At 38.5% G+C, this 16,500-nt stretch overlaps 1 protein-coding gene across 1 annotated transcript; it reads left to right on the forward strand.

The window, feature by feature from the left end:
• Positions 1-8,036: 8,036 nt before the first annotated feature.
• On the forward strand, positions 8,037-10,460 carry LOC110804111 (F-box protein At1g10780). Its single transcript, XM_022009677.2, has 4 exons — positions 8,037-8,274; positions 8,774-9,540; positions 9,654-9,934; positions 10,052-10,460. Exons 2-4 carry the CDS (start codon positions 8,784-8,786, stop codon positions 10,286-10,288), a joined length of 1,275 nt encoding a protein of 424 aa, XP_021865369.1. The 5' UTR covers positions 8,037-8,274; positions 8,774-8,783; the 3' UTR covers positions 10,289-10,460.
• Positions 10,461-16,500: the final 6,040 nt, after the last annotated feature.

Consider the following 16,500-nt stretch of genomic DNA (forward strand, 5'->3'; position numbering starts at 1 on the left):
TAGCATTGCAACTGGTGAAAAGGTTTCATCGTAATCCACACCGTGGACTTGCCTGTAACCTTTTGCAACCAATCTAGCTTTGAAAACTTCAAGTTTCCCATCCTTGTCCTTTTTCAGTTTGAAAACCCATTTGCTTCCAATGGCTTGGTAGCCATCTGGCAAATCGACCAAATCCCATACTTGGTTTACAGACATGGAGTCTAATTCAGATTGCATGGCTTCTTGCCATTGCTTGGAGCTAGGGCTCGTCATAGCTTGTTTGTAAGTCGCAGGTTCATCACTTTCAAGTAATAGAACGTCGTAGCTCTCGTTCGTCAAAATACCTAAGTATCTTTCCGGTTGAGATCTATATCTTTGCGATCTACGCGGGGTAACATTTCTAGATTGACCATGATTCTCACCAGATTCTTCTAAAGGTCTCTGAGTTTCATCCTGAATGTCATCTTGAGCATTCTCTAGAGTTTGTTGTTCGACTCGAATTTCTTCGAGGTCTACTTTTCTCCCACTTGTCATTTTGGAAATGTGATCTTTCTCCAAAAAGACACCATCTCGAGCAACAAACACCTTGTTCTCAGATGTATTGTAGAAGTAATACCCCTTTGTTTCCTTTGGATAGCCCACAAGGATACATTTGTCAGATTTTGGATGAAGTTTGTCTGAAATTAATCGTTTGACGTATACTTCACATCCCCAAATCTTAAGAAAAGACACATTTGGAGGCTTTCCAAACCATAATTCATATGGAGTCTTTTCGACAGCTTTAGACGGAGCTCTATTTATAGTGAGTGCAGCTGTATTTAGTGCATGTCCCCAAAATTCTAATGGAAGTTTGGCCTGACCCATCATTGACCTGACCATGTCTAGCAAGGTTCTGTTCCTCCGTTCCGACACACCGTTCCATTGTGGTGTTCCAGGAGGAGTCAATTCTGATAGAATTCCACATTCTTTCAGATGGTCATCAAATTCATAGCAGAGATATTCACCGCCTCTATCAGACCGCAGTGCCTTAATCTTCTTGCCTAATTGATTCTCTACTTCACTCTGAAATTCCTTGAATTTGTCAAAGGATTCAGACTTATGCTTCATTAGGTAGACATAACCATATCTACTGAAGTCATCAGTGAAAGTGATAAAGTAGCTGAAACCACCTCTAGCATTTGTACTCATTGGTCCACATACATCTGTATGGATTAAACCCAATAGTTCATTTGCTCTTTCTCCAACTTTAGAGAAAGGTTGCTTTGTCATTTTGCCAAGTAAACATGATTCGCATTTACCATAATCCTCTAAGTCAAATGGTTCTAGAATTCCTTCCTTTTGAAGTCTTTCTAAGCGTTTCAAGTTTATATGGCCTAATCGACAATGCCACAGATAGGTGAGATCTGAATCATCCTTTTTTGCCTTTTTGGTATTTATGTTATATACTTGTTTGTCGTGATCTAATAAATAAAGTCCATTGACTAATCTAGCAGATCCATAAAACATCTCCTTAAAATAAAACGAACAACTATTGTCTTTTATTAAAACGGAAAATCCCTTAGCATCTAAGCAAGAAACTGAAATGATGTTTTTAGTAAGACTTGGAACATGGAAACACTCTTCCAGTTCCAAAACTAGCCCGGAGGGCAACGACAAATAATATGTTCCTACAGCCAATGCAGCAATCCGTGCTCCATTTCCCACTCGTAGGTCGACTTCTCCCTTGCTTAACTTTCTACTTCTTCTTATTCCCTGTGGATTGGAACATAAGTGTGAGCCACAACCTGTATCTAATACCCAAGAAGTTGAATTAGCAAGTATACAGTCTATAACGAAAATACCTGAAGATGGAACGACTGTTCCGTTCTTCTGATCTTCCTTTAGCTTCAAGCAATCTCTCTTCCAATGCCCCTTCTTCTTGCAGTAGAAGCATTCGGATTCAGAAGTGGGTTGACTGACCTTCCTCTTTACATATTTGGCGCCAGTTTGCTTAGTTGGGCTGGCCTTGTTGCCACCTTTCTTAGCATTCCTCTTCTTTCCAGATTTCTTGAACTTGCCCCCACGCACCATAAGCACATCCTGCTTATCACTTTTGAGCGTCTTTTCAGCGGTCTTCAGCATACCGTGAAGCTCAGTGAGCGTTTTGTCCAGACTATTCATACTGTAGTTCAGTTTGAACTGATCATACCCACTATGAAGAGAATGGAGGATGGTGTCTATAGCCATTTCCTGAGAAAATTGTTGATCCATCCGACTCATATTCTCAATGAGTCTAATCATTTTGAGAACATGTGGACTTACGGGCTCGCCTTTCTTAAGCTTGGTCTCAAGAATTTGCCTATGAGTCTCGAATCTTTCGACTCGAGCCAGATCTTGGAACATGTTCTACAACTCACTGATGATTGTGAAAGCATCTGAGTTGATGAACGTTTTCTGCAGATCTGCACTCATGGTGGCGAGCATTAGACATTTCACATCCATGTTGGCATCAATCCAACGATTGAGGGCTGCCTGAGTGACCCCGTCGCCTGTGGCTTCGGGCATCGCCTCTTCTAGGACATACTCCTTTCCTTCCTGCATAAGAACTATTTGCAAGTTCCTTTGCTAGTCAAGGAAGTTTTTCCCGTTCAACTTCTCCTTTTCAAGAATTGATCGAATGTTGAATGAATTGTTGTTTGCCATATTTAAAACTACAATTGAAAAGAATAAACAAATAAATAATCATTCACACTTTCTCTTAATAAACTTAAATTCTAGCATACATGCATAATTCAATGTTCATTAAGCATTTTATTCAAGTTATTTGTTCCGGCAGGTGTGAATAAAATGATTCCAAGATCCTAAAATCATTGAAGAACTAAGCACAGTTTGTCGACTTAATCCTAAAACATCTTAGGTAAGCAAAAGCCTTTAGCTAATAGTCTAGAAACTATTCTTGGTTGATAGGTACGTCTAAGAACTTATTAGGTAAACCTATCAATTTTGCCACGACATAAAAGGACTCCTTACTTATATCGTTGAGTTTCACCAAAACTAACATGTACTCACAATTATTTGTGTACCTTGCCCCTTTAGGACCAATAAGTAACACCTCGCTGAGCGAAAACTATTACTAGATTGATGTAAAGGATATCCAAGCAAGTGTATATTTTGGCATGGCACCTTTTAACTCAATTTTTAAGTTTGGAACTTAAGGCTCTTACTATGTTGGTTAGATTTTAAGTGAACTAAAATCCTTAATCATGCAACATAATCAAGCTTTTGATCTCATGCATTTTAAGACATATTTAAAAGCAATAAATAACTTAAAACATGCATAAGATAAATGTGATCTAGTATGGCCCGACTTCATCTTGAAGATTTAACTTCAAAGTCCGTCTTGAAAATCTCCGTGGGAGGCACCATTTTCTTCAAATAGGATAAGCTATAAATAAAACTAATTACAATTATTTGATGGTACGCAGACCATATTTGAATTGAAAAACAACTTTGGTACTTTAGACCAATTACATTCAAATTAATGGTACGCAGACCATATTTTCTATCCTATTTGGGCCATACTAGTCACTTCATAACCTGCAAAACAGTACATATACAATATATACCATTCACCCATTCATTATCATGAATGGCCCACATAGCTGGTTAGTAAAACACATTATGCATCACATAAACATTTGCAGCAATTAATCAAGGGCACCAATAATCTACAAATTATTCAGTCCTTATTAATTCTAATCAAGTTGTTTTAACCTTAAGGATTTGTAGACCTAATCAAGAGTTTATGACTAAAAGGGGCTCCCACTTAAACCAATAAATTCATATGCTTTACTAATTTTAAACATAAAAATGTATTTCTAGTCTAACCGGAAACATACAAATTTAATTAAAATTTAAAGCTCATATAAATTTATAATTGAATCCAAAAGTTTAATTTAATTTCAGTCGTATTTAAATTAATTCATGATTTTAATTTTAGTAAAATAATTAGAATAAATAAAATTTATTATAATTACAATATTCAAAATTAAAATCCAAGAAAATAATTTAAATTATCAATTTTAAAATTAATTAAAATTACGTAAACTGAAAATTTCAAATTAAAAATTTCAAAACGATCTAATCGCAACGCAACAACCCCACGCATCGCAGCCCATGGGCCACACGCACACAGCCATCGCTGGCCATGTGCGCGCAGCCCATGCGCTGCCTCGCATTGCTGCTGCTCACCATCGCAAGGCATCACGCGAGCTGGTGCTCGCTGCGCGCGCCAGCGCTAGACGCACGAGCATGCTGCCGCAGCCCATCGCTGGGCGCAGCGCTCGTCGCACGCACAACAAGCACTCGCACGCCATCGCTGGGCGCAGCGCTCGTCGCACGCACAACAAGCACTCGCACGCCATCGCTGGGCGCAACGCTCGTCGCACGCACAATAGCGCTCGCTGCGCGCGAGCGATCGATGCTTGGCGCAGCACTCGTGGCACGCGAGCTTACGCTCGCTGCGCGCGAGGCTCCGCACGCTTGCGCGAGGCAGTGCGCGCTGTGGCGCAGCTCGCTTGCTGCCCACACGCGACTGCTCGTGCCTTGCTCTCGCCCTCGCCCATTCGCCCATTGCACACAGCCCACGACACAAGGCAGGGCTGCTGCCTTGTGCTTCGTGCACCATGGCCTTGCTCATTGCATTCGTACCGCATGGGCGACGAGCTCCCTTGCTCGTCGTCACATGCCCGCACTATACAACACCCCTTAAGGGTTACACGTAGCGTCCATTGCTTTGTGCGTGCAAGTTATATGAGCAAATCGCATAAAATTTTAAAATTTATATTCAAAATTAATGACAAATTAAATAAATAATATTAATTTCATAATTTTAGGGCGAAAAAATCGAAAATTTATTATTCAATTGATTTCCGATTAACATGGATTCAAGTCTAGGTCATAAAAATTTAAAATTTAACATAAATTTACAATTTTTATGGTGGTTTTTAATCAAAGGTATCTAATTAAATTATAACTAATTATGAAAATCAAATTAATTCTAAATTATTCCAATATTCAACAAATTAATCATAATTACAAATTAGATTGCATAATTAACAAGGCTAGGCATTCAAACTTGTTAAACATATACAGTAGGTCAATCAAAAATTGAAGATTTATCAACAAGAATCGCAAATATTTAATTTAACATCTTAAATTTACGAAATTTTGCATTCGAAAAACTAAAACCTTCGAAAAGTCATAGTTAGGCTTCGAAGTTGAGAATTCTGGGTTCGGCCGAAAAATTTTAGAATGCCTTTTACATACGGAATTGACACAAAAATCACTCGATTTGGTTGAGTAACGAAGAAACTGCCGAAAATCTGCGTACGTATAATTAAATAAACGCAATTTGCAATTAATTAACAATTACGAAAATTAATCACCCCTTTTAATTCTTGCAAATTTGTAATATTTAACCATGTTCAAAGATTATGAAAATAATAAGAGGCTCGTGATACCACTGTTAGGTTATGATACATATGACAATTCATAAATCATGCGGAAAAAACCATAAAGCCAGGAAAGCATATTATTTACACATAATCATTTAGCATAGTTTAGATGCATACTCTTTGTTGCGTGCCTTCCCTAGCTGCGCCCGAACCGAACAAGAACAAGTCTTTAGGACTCCAAGTGTCGTCCCTCCGTAGATAGTCCACAGCACGTCCGGATCCGCCTTAAGCTTGACCAACTAGGATCGCCCTTAAGGTACTTAGAATTTTCGGCACTTTATAGGCAATTGTATGACTGAATTTTTGCTCTCAAAAATCACTTTGAATACTTGAATCTCTCTATGTAAATATGTGACCCTAGGCACCTATTTATAGAGTTATGGAAAAGGATTTGGAATCCTATTAGGATACTAATTTATTTAATTATAATCCTACTAGGACTCTAATTAAATAAACTAAATCTTTTAGGATTAGATTTAATCATATGACAAATCTCGGTAGCCTTAGGATTCGAGTAACACACTTCGAGTGATACGCTAGCACCGCACGCAGGCCTTGCGGCCCACGCACAGCGCCAGCCCACTCGTCGCAGCCCCGCGCGCGCGCCATGTCCATTGTTGGGCCTGGCCTTGCGCTGGACCGGGCGTGGCTTGGCAGCGTGTTTTTGGGCGCTTGGGCTTGCTGAGCGTAGGCCTGGCTTCGTGCTGGGCCTTCGTCTAGCAAGTCTCGTCCGATGCTAATTCGTACGACGCGCTTCCGATTAAATTCCCGATTCCGGAATTTATTTCCGATACGAACAATATTTAATATTTCCGATTCCGGAATTAATTTCCGTTTCGAACAAATATTTAATATTTCCGTTTCCGGAATTATTTTCCGATTCCGATAATATTTCCGATTCTGAGAATATTTCCGTTTCCGGCAATATTTCCGATTCCGGCAATATTTCCATTTCCGATAATATTTTCCGATACGTACCATGTTTCCGTTTCCGGCAACATCTACGACTTGGATAATATTTACATTTCCGATACGATCCATATTTTCGTTTCCGGTAATATCATCGTTTCCGGAGTATTCATTTCTTGCCTGTGACGATCTCAGCTCCCACTGAAACCAAGATCCGTCGATTCCGAATATCCATAGATAGAGTATTTAATGCCATTAAATACTTGATCCGTTTACGTACTATTTGTGTGACCCTACGGGTTCAGTCAAGAGAAGCTGTGGATTAATATCATTAATTCCACTTGAACTGAAGCGGCCTCTAGTCAGGCATTCAGCTCACTTGATCTCACTGAATTATTACCTTGTTAATTAATACTGAACCGCATTTATTAGACTTAACATTGAATGCATACTTTGGACCAAGGGCATTATTTCCTTCACGTCTCTCTTCTTCCTCACCAGTATACTCTCTGTTAGAGTGCGGTTCGGCCATGATACTATACCTCCCCACAGACGACGCCAAATGTTGTGGGATCTTTTACGGTGATGACGTGTCACGCGTTCCTCGGAGGTATCAAGTATGAGCTGACACGAACCTCTAGCAACCTGCAAAACAAGAATATTCCCGTAGGAATATTCCCTCCGATGCTTAAGTAAGTATAAGCTAGAGAGAGAAGTAATTTGTAGAGAGAAGGCAGAGCAAAGATAATTTTAGATTGGTGGGAATGAATTAATTGCCCTTTCACCTAGGGATCTGCACTATTTATAGTGCTAGGGTTTCTTGGGAACTGGCCCTGCATGATTGGATGTTTTGCAAGATCAGGACACGTGTCCTGCTAAGTTTCGGGGACTTGATTTAGACCTGGTGGGCCTATTAAGCGTTTGGGCTTTTTTGGAAAATAGCGGAATGGGCTCCTCCTGAGCAAGTGGGTCTCATGACCTACTGATGGGTCTTGGCCCTGCGTGTGCATGCGGGTTTATGAGACAATGTGAGGTGTGCCTGCTGATGGGCCTTTGGGCCTTCTTTCTGGACTTTCATGGTACAGTCAGGTAGCGTTCTTTTAGGCCACATCACATATTAAAAATAAGAAAAAATCTTGGAAAAGAAGGATAAATGAAGACGTGGGCTATTTGGATGGAATCCATTAAGTGAAAGTAAAATTCAAGTTTTTATTTAGATGGTAAAATAAAAATTTAAAATTAATAGGTGGTAAAAAAATAAATTTGTATTTTTTAGATGGTAAAATCAATCTATCCTAATATTTGAAGTTACTTTTTTTTTTCTTTTGAAAACACGCCCTAAGTATTGCAAATTTGCAACTATGAAACACATGGTAACTAAAAAAAGTAAAAAGGACTAAATGAGGTTGGGCTAAACTCAACCCAATTACCCTGCCCATGATAGTTGGAGGCTCCAACCTCCCTTTTGAAATGTGTTCGTTTTTCCACAACGGATCGAAATTTCAAAAAAATTCAAACCCAAAACGCCGAATCCGCACATTACCACCCGCCGTTGGAAAAAAAATTTCATCTTGAATTATTTTTATAAATTTCCTCCGAAACTCACACTCCAAGACTGTGTCAGTCACTATAATAATACTGTTAAAACAAAATCACAATAATAAAATTAAATAAAAAAATAAAAACACCAAAACGTTTGAAATTTGAAATTTTTTATCACTCTCCCTCTCCTCTTTCTATTATACCCGCGCGCTCCCTCCTTTCTTATACCTTCTTCCCAATTTCCCCCATTTCTCTCTCCTTCATAATTTACAGAAACCCTTATTTCTCTCTCTTCTAGCTCTTTCTCTCACTCAATTTGGTGAAGAACCCACATCCAATTCTTACTTATGTAAGCTCCTTTTCCCTCTATTTTTTCTGGATTTTTATTGATTGTGTACTATATAATTGTAGCAGCTTCCTTGTTTGTTTTTCTGGGTTTTTATTCACTTGCCTTTGAATGTGGATTACAATTTTGAGTGGTTGAATTGAAAATGAGAAATCTATGTGTTATTGAATTGGGGTTTTTTACTTATTGATTTTATGCAATTGAGCTGTCAAATGTTTGTATATCCGGTAGGGATTTCCTAGGTCTTGGTTAATTAACGAAATTAATCCCGATTTTATGTAATTGAGCTTTGAAATGTCAGATTTCACACCAAATAATCTTGATTCTGGCTCAGATATATCTGGATTTTGAATTTCATTGGTGTTTTAGAAGATTCTAAATCTGCCCATTTGATTATTTATCTTTGTTGCATCTTTGATTGTTTGTAAATTTAGGGGACTTTTGAATTTAATTTGTTCCGATTCAATCTCGCCAACTAACTGTTTGTTAAATTTTCCCACAGAACGAAACAAATGGAGTCTTTACCCGATGCCATTGTACAATTCATATTGTCTCACCTAAACAATGCCAAAGATGTGACATCTTGTATTTCGGTCTCAAAGAGATGGAAAGAGTCGATGCCATTTATTCAACGCCTGTACTTTCCTCGAAACATTTTCGACACTTCCTTGATCAGAGAGTGTAGTAATACCAGTCCAGATGAAATCATTTTGAAAACTATAATGATGGTAGTACGATTAGAGGAGCTTGTTGTATACTGTCCTTTCTCAAGTTCAGGACTCGCAGCGTGGCTTGCTGTATCTCATAAGTATCTTAGACATCTTGAGCTCAGAATGGACAGCCTCTCCGAGCATCAAACTAGCTCGGAGAATCCAATGAGTAAACTGGATTGTATAGGTATTGCAAACAATCTAGAGTCTTTAAGGTTGTGGGGTGTGTTAATGACTCAAACCCCCAAGTGGGAGACATTCCATAATCTTCGGAATCTTGAAATTGTTGGGGCAAGAATGAAAGATCATACATTGGTAGATGCACTTCAATTGTGTCCAAATTTGAACCGATTGTTGCTCCTTGGGTGTGAAGGGATCCAGTCTGTTTCGATCAATTCGAAAGAGTTACAGGAGTGTAAGTTGGACTTCTATGGTGCCGGAAACACTTCCCTCTCCATTTCTTGTCCGAAACTAATAACCCTTGAAATTCAAGGGTGTGGTTGCATGAGGGTTAGGGAAACTCAATGCCTTAGGAATCTTTCAATTTCCAACAGTGGAGGTAAATTTCTGTCATGAAATCATGTCCCTATTTGAGTATTTGGCTATTTGCATTAGAGGGTTTCCAATTTCTGTGAAGCTAACTGTTTGAAAAATGTTATGTTTTGTTGACAGGAAAAGTTTACTTGGTTGATTTTAGTAAGCTTGTGGCACTCGAAACCTTATCTTTGAGGGGAGTTCAATGGTGTTGGGATGCCATAAGCAAAATGCTTCAATGGGCTTCTGAAGTAAAGCATCTTTTCATGAAGGTTGAATTTACTGGGGACTTTGAAAACCTTCTGCCCTTCCCTGAGATAGATTTTGTAGAGTTCTTTAATGCCCATCCGAAGCTCCAAAAGTTCGATATCCATGGAGCCATGTTTGCTGCACTTTGTCAAAAAAATAGCTTGAAAAATGTGAGTGAACTTAGCATAGCCTTAGTAAGTTAGTAGTGTGTGTATATATGCATTGGAATTGGTCTTGGGTATTCCAGATTCTCACTTGAGGTGACGCCTATCTTTTGTTGGTTGCAGGTGGATTCGAAGTTTTCAATTCCATGTTTGGAAGAGGTTGTACTTACTGTAAGATCACCATTGAATGCAGAACAGAAAATGAGTACTCTTGAGTCATTTGTGAAGTATGCGAGAAACCTAAAGAAGATGGTAATAAAGATTCTTCAGATGAAGAGTAGCCATAGCAGCACGGACGACTTCTTTGAGGAGGTCTGTAGGTTTAGATACATGAACCGCAAAATTGTTCGAATAGAATAACAGGGAAGAAGCGGATGCTCTTCCTCCTCTATTCCCCCTTACATGGTTTACCCACATCATTTTTTGTTTCATCCTCAACTTATTATCAATTTTAACTGATAACTGTATCTTCCATCATTTGTAACCAATAATTGTACTTTTCGTTTGAATTCAATTTTGTTGTCACGAATTATAGATCTTCTGAATTTTAAGTCATGCATAAGACTTAATGGCAAGAAACCTTGAAACCTTGTTTAAGCGATGGTGTTGTTGAGTCGTTTAGGCCAAGAATCGATAGCTTGGTAATTGTCAACTCGTTGGTAGCTTTGGAAATTCAAGTCATTATTCTCATTGGAAGTTCTACTCCTCATGTTCAACACTATTTCTCACTACTTAGGAAATGTGTATGCATGGGAAAAGCTTTCTTAGAAAAAATTTCCTCCTATATTCAACCAAACTACCACTAAGTGAGTACATAATCTCATTTGTCACAAACTTGAAGCTAAGTAGGCCTCACAAAGTCACAATAGTGTGAAAAGTCAGACTCACAATAGATACAAGGGAGGTGTGAAAGCAGTATTGCATTTTATATCCTCCAAATATACTGTTAGAAGAGTTTGAGCCGCGACTGGCTTGGAGAGTTATTTAGGACAGAACAACGACCAAACTCGTATCCTTACCATTTAGGATGAATGTTATTCACAAGTCGAAGAGGATGAAAAAAATGGAGGCGGTTTTCAAGGAATCAAGGTGGATCTCAATAAGGCAGACGATTGAGTGAGTTGGACTTTCTTGAAAAAGCTCCTGCGTGCTATGCATTTTCCGGACACTTGGGTTTGTTGGCTAATGCAATTGTGTCTCTAGTGTGTCCTACTCGCTCTTAGTAAATGGGGAGCCTACTGGGAAGATCATCCCTCAAGCGGGTCTTCGTCAAGGGGAACCCCTCTCTCCTTACCTCTTTATTTTGTGTTTGTTGGTTAATTCATGTATACAATTACAGGATACAATTTGTCAAGTCTGTCCTGTAGCTAAGCAAGTTAGAAAGAGCTTTCCCACCCGTAGCATTAAAACTACGGATTTTTCATGAAATACCCCTTAATTTTCACGAAATTCACCAAATGCCCCTCATCTTTCAGAAATTCACCAAATGCCCCTCACCTTTAATATAATACCCAAACTACCCTTACTAATGACACGCCGTTAGTCCGCCGTTAGCCTACTTTTCTAATTCACCAAATGCCCCTACAATGTAACTTATTTCACCAAATACCCCTATTTTAAAATATAATTCACCAAATGCCCAAATGTAAAAATTACATTTTTAAAGCCCAACGGCTAGTTTTTGGGCATGTGTATGTCGGCCGAAAAGAAGGAACAGTCCTTGTCGGCTGGTGTTATGGGGGAGGAAATTGATGAAGCAGGTTCTCCGTGCTAATTTATTGGTGGCGTTTCTGTGATTTCTCCGGCTAACAATTGTCCATTGGTTGGGGTTGGGGTTTGGTTGGGGTTGGGTTCTCTCTCTCCATTTTTTAAAGACAAGTGAGAGTCTTTTATTATTAGATGCGAATACAACATTAGTTTACACCATAACTGAGCTTAATCATAGTTTGGGGAAGTTGATGTCAAAAATCCGTAGCTCTAGCGACAACCACATGTCCATAATAGGACTAGACATCGAAAGACACTATTGTCAAGATGACACCAAGCACCAAATTGCTGAAAAAGTTGCCATAGTGAAGCTGTTTTTCTTCGACAATTGCTTGATTATCCAGTTGTTGCGGATTAATAAACCTATTTGTTCACTGGCTTAGTTCTTCCAAAGACAATAGCTTACCTTTGTTGCTGTTAAAATGAACAACTGTCTTAAAGCGTTGAACAGAGATTATGGGATTCAATGCAGGAATGCTTTTGATTTGCGTGAATTGGTTGTAACTGTTAAACATGATAAAAAACAGACCAATGAAAAGTTCAAAATATTTGGATTGCAATATTTGACGAATCTATTTACACCGGGTAAAGAATTGTTTTTGTACGTGCTTAAAGGTCCTGCAGCACCTCTAGGAAGTTGGGGTGCTACTATGTTGTCTTTACAACAAATTGAAGCAGCTACTCGTGATGCTTACTTGTGTTGCCTTTTTGCGTATTTCTCTTGTTAATTACTCCATATTTGGGAACTAAACTGCTTCCTCATGAAATTGTAATCAATCTAGCATTTCTGCTGCTAATATTTTCAGATGTGTCAGAAATAAAGTGTACTAAAAATATCAGCAACAGATTAAGCATATTCAACACACAAAAAAACATCATTTATCAAACTAGATTAAGCATATTCACCATTCAAAAACATCATAATGATCATATTCACCATTCAAAAATAACTTCATATAGTGACAGATATACTGAAACAATATGTAGTATTGATCAAAAACATCATATTTAAGCATATTCGCCATTGTTGCTTGGATCACACTTGTAGTATACCCTTTGTGGAATGAGTGTTGTATCGGAGCTACGAATGACAAATTTCCTCCCACGATAACAGATTTTATTTGGGACTCTAACATATGTGGACTCATTATGTGTGGATGATGATTTTGAATGATAACTCATGACACAAAATGAGATGAAACTACAACAAAACAATTTGGTGACTAAATAAACACTCAGAACAGGGTTATTTATACTAAAACAATAAGCTACGGCTATTTTTCAATCCCAAAAAACTAGCTGTTGGGCTTTAAAAAGGTAATTTTTACATTTGGGCATTTGGTGAATTATATTTTAAAATAGGGGTATTTGGTGAAATAAGTTACATTGTAAGGGCATTTGGTGAATTAGAAAAGTAGGCTAACGGCAGACTAACGGCGGACTAACGGCGCGTCATTAGTAAGGGTAGTTTGGGTATTATATTAAAGGTGATGGGCATTTGGTGAATTTCTGAAAGTTGAGGGGCATTTGGTGAATTTCGTGAAAAATGAGGGGTATTTCATGAAAAATCCGTTAAAACTACATCACCCTTTGAGTTGGTCCACATTGATGTTTGGGGGCCTCATTATGTAAGAACTACTACTGGTTGTAATAAATTTCTTACAATAGTTGATGATATTAGTCGTTTTACCTGGATTCACATGTTAAGAAATAAGAAAGATACAGTTTATGTGATGACTGATTTCTTAGCTATGGTGCATACTCAATTTGGTGTTTCAATCAAATGTGTCAGATCAGATAATGCTAAGGAGTTGTGTGAGGGTGATCTAAAGCAACTGTATCTAAAACATGGCATTCAAACCCAAACCAGTTGTAGTCATACACCTCAGCAAAATGGGGTGGTTGAAATGAAGCATAAACACTTATTAGAGACAGCTAGAGCTCTCTACATTCAATCAAGAGTGCCTGCCAGATTTTGGGGTGAATGTGTTATGTATGCTGCATATTTGATCAATAGAATGCCTTTGAAGGCCATTCAAAATGACTCTCCCTACCTCAGAATGTTTGGCAATACACCTAGTTTGTCTCACCTCAGAACATTTGGTTGCCTATGTTATGTTTCTACCAGCAAAGTTGGGAGAAATAAATTGGATAATAGAGCCACTACTTGTGTTTTCATGGGATATTCCACATCACAAAAAGGTTACAAAGTGTTGGAGATTGATACCAATAAGTTCTTTGTTTCCAGAGACATCACTTTCCATGAAAAACACTTCCCTTTTCATCTTTTCAATAAACAGAATTCCCCTACATCTAACTATACTAATGCAATCTTCTTACCTGCTTTTGTGTCACCTTCTACCTTTGAAGTTCCTGATTTTTCAACTCCGGAAACTAGAAATGGCAATGGATCGGACTCGGGTCGGATGTAACAAAATCCGAATCCGATCCATTTACTAATCGGACCCTAATATAGGATCCGAATCCGACTCTGAATCCGAAACTCTGAAACCCGAGTCCGATTCGAATACCCAAACTACAGGTCCGAATCCGATCCGACCCGATGGACCTCCGAAAAGATCCGAGTGAAGGAAATAATGCCCTTGGTCCAAGTATGCATTCTATGTTAAGTCTAATAAATGCGGTTCAGTATTAATTAACAAGTTAATAATTCAGTGAGATCAAGTGAGCTGAATGCCTAGCTAGAGGCCGCTTTAGTTCAAGTGGAATTAATGATATTAATCCACAGCTTACTCTTGACTGAACCCGTAGGGTCACACAAATAGTACGTAAACGGATCAAGTATTTAATAGCATTAAATACTCCATCTATGAATATTCGGAACCGACGGATCTTGGTTTCAGTGGGAGCTAAGATCGTCACAGGCAAGGAATGAATACTCCGGAAACGATGATATTGCCGGAAACGGAAATATGGATCGTATCGGAAATATAAATATTATCCAAGTCGTAGATGTTGCCGGAAACGGAAACATGGTACGTGTCGGAAAATATTATCGGAAATGGAAATATTGCCAGAATCGGAAATATTGCCGGAAACGGAAATATTGTCAGAATCGGAAATATTACCGGAATCGGAAAATAATTCCGGAAACGGAAATATTAAATATTTGTTCGAAACGGAAATTAATTCCGGAATCGGAAATATTAAATATTGTTCGTATCGGAAATGAATTCCGGAATCGGAAAATTTAATCGGAAGCGCATCGTACGAATAAGCATCGGACGAGGCCTGCCGGACGAGGCCCAGCACGAAGCCAGGCCATCGCCCAGCAAGCCAAGCGCGCCGCACAAACAGCCACGCCAGGCCCAGCGCAAGGCCAGGCCCAGCAGGCTGCGCGCAGCGCGCAGCGCGCACAGCGCGCACAGCACGCACAGCGCGCACAGCACGCACAGCGCGCACAGCGCGCACAGCACGCGCAGCGCGCGCGGGCGCTGAGTGGGCTGCTGCTCGCGCGCACGCATGGGGCCCATCGTGGCTGCCGTGCGTGTGTGTGCAAGTGTTTGTGTTCGTGCACGTTTCCTAAAACATGCAGAGTTCGGTTAATGATTAAATTCCTAATTCTATTTGATAAATTAATTAAATTAGAGTTCTTGTAGGATTCTAGGTTTAATTAATTTGTATCTGAATAGGATTTCGATTCCCTTTCCATACCGCTATAAATATGAGGCTAGGGCTCACAATTTATAACACAAGTTTCAAAGTATTCAAAGTGAGTTTTTGAGAGAAAAATTCAGTCACACATTTGCCTATAAAGTGCCGAAAATAATAGTACCTTAAGGGCGATTCTAGTTGGTCAATCTTAAGGCGGATCCGGACGTGCTGTGGACTATCTACGGAGGGACGACACTTGGAGTCCTAAAGACTTGTTCTTGTTCGGTTCGGGCGCAGCTAGGGAGGGCACGCAACAAAGAGTATGCATCTAAATTATGCTATATGATTATGTGTAAATAATATGTTGTCCTGGGTTAATGGTTGTTTCCGCATGATCTATGTAATGTCATATGTATCATAACCTAACAGTGGTATCACGAGCCCCTTATTATTTTCATAATCTAAATTGCATGAACATGGTTAAATATTAAAAATTTGCAAGAATTAAAAGGGGTGATTAATTTTCGTAATTGTTAATTAATTGCAAATTGCGTTTATTTAATTATACGTACGGAGTTTTTCGGCAGTTTCTTCGTTACTCATCCGAATTGAGTGATTTTTGTGTCAATTCCGCATGTAAAAGGCATTCTAAAATTTTGACAAAAATAGTCTTTTTCTGCCGAACCCAGAATTCTCAAATTCGAAGCCTAACTATGACTTTTCGAAGGTTTTAGTTTTTCGAATGCAAAATTTCGTAAATTTAAGATGTTAAATTAAATATTTGCGATTCTTGTTGATAAATCTTGAATTTTTGATTGACCTACTGCATATGTTTAACAAGTTTGAATGCCTAGTCTTGTTAATTATGCAATCTAATTTGTAATTATGATTAATTTGTTGAAAATTAGAATAATTTAGAATTAATTTGATTTTCATAATTAATTGTAATTTAATTAGAAACCTATGATTAAAAACCACCATAAAAATTGTAAATTTACGATAAATTTTAAATTTTTATGACCTAGACTTGAATCCATAACAATCGGAAATCAATTGGATAATAAATTTTCGATTTTTCGCCCTAAAATTATGAAATTAATATTATTTATTAATTTGTCATTAATTTTAAATATAAATTTTAAAATTTTATGCGATTCGTTCATATAACTTGCACGCACGAAGCAATGGAC

Source organism: Spinacia oleracea, chromosome 3 (assembly GCF_020520425.1).
Source record: "Spinacia oleracea cultivar Varoflay chromosome 3, BTI_SOV_V1, whole genome shotgun sequence".
Classification (NCBI taxonomy): domain Eukaryota; kingdom Viridiplantae; phylum Streptophyta; class Magnoliopsida; order Caryophyllales; family Amaranthaceae; genus Spinacia; species Spinacia oleracea.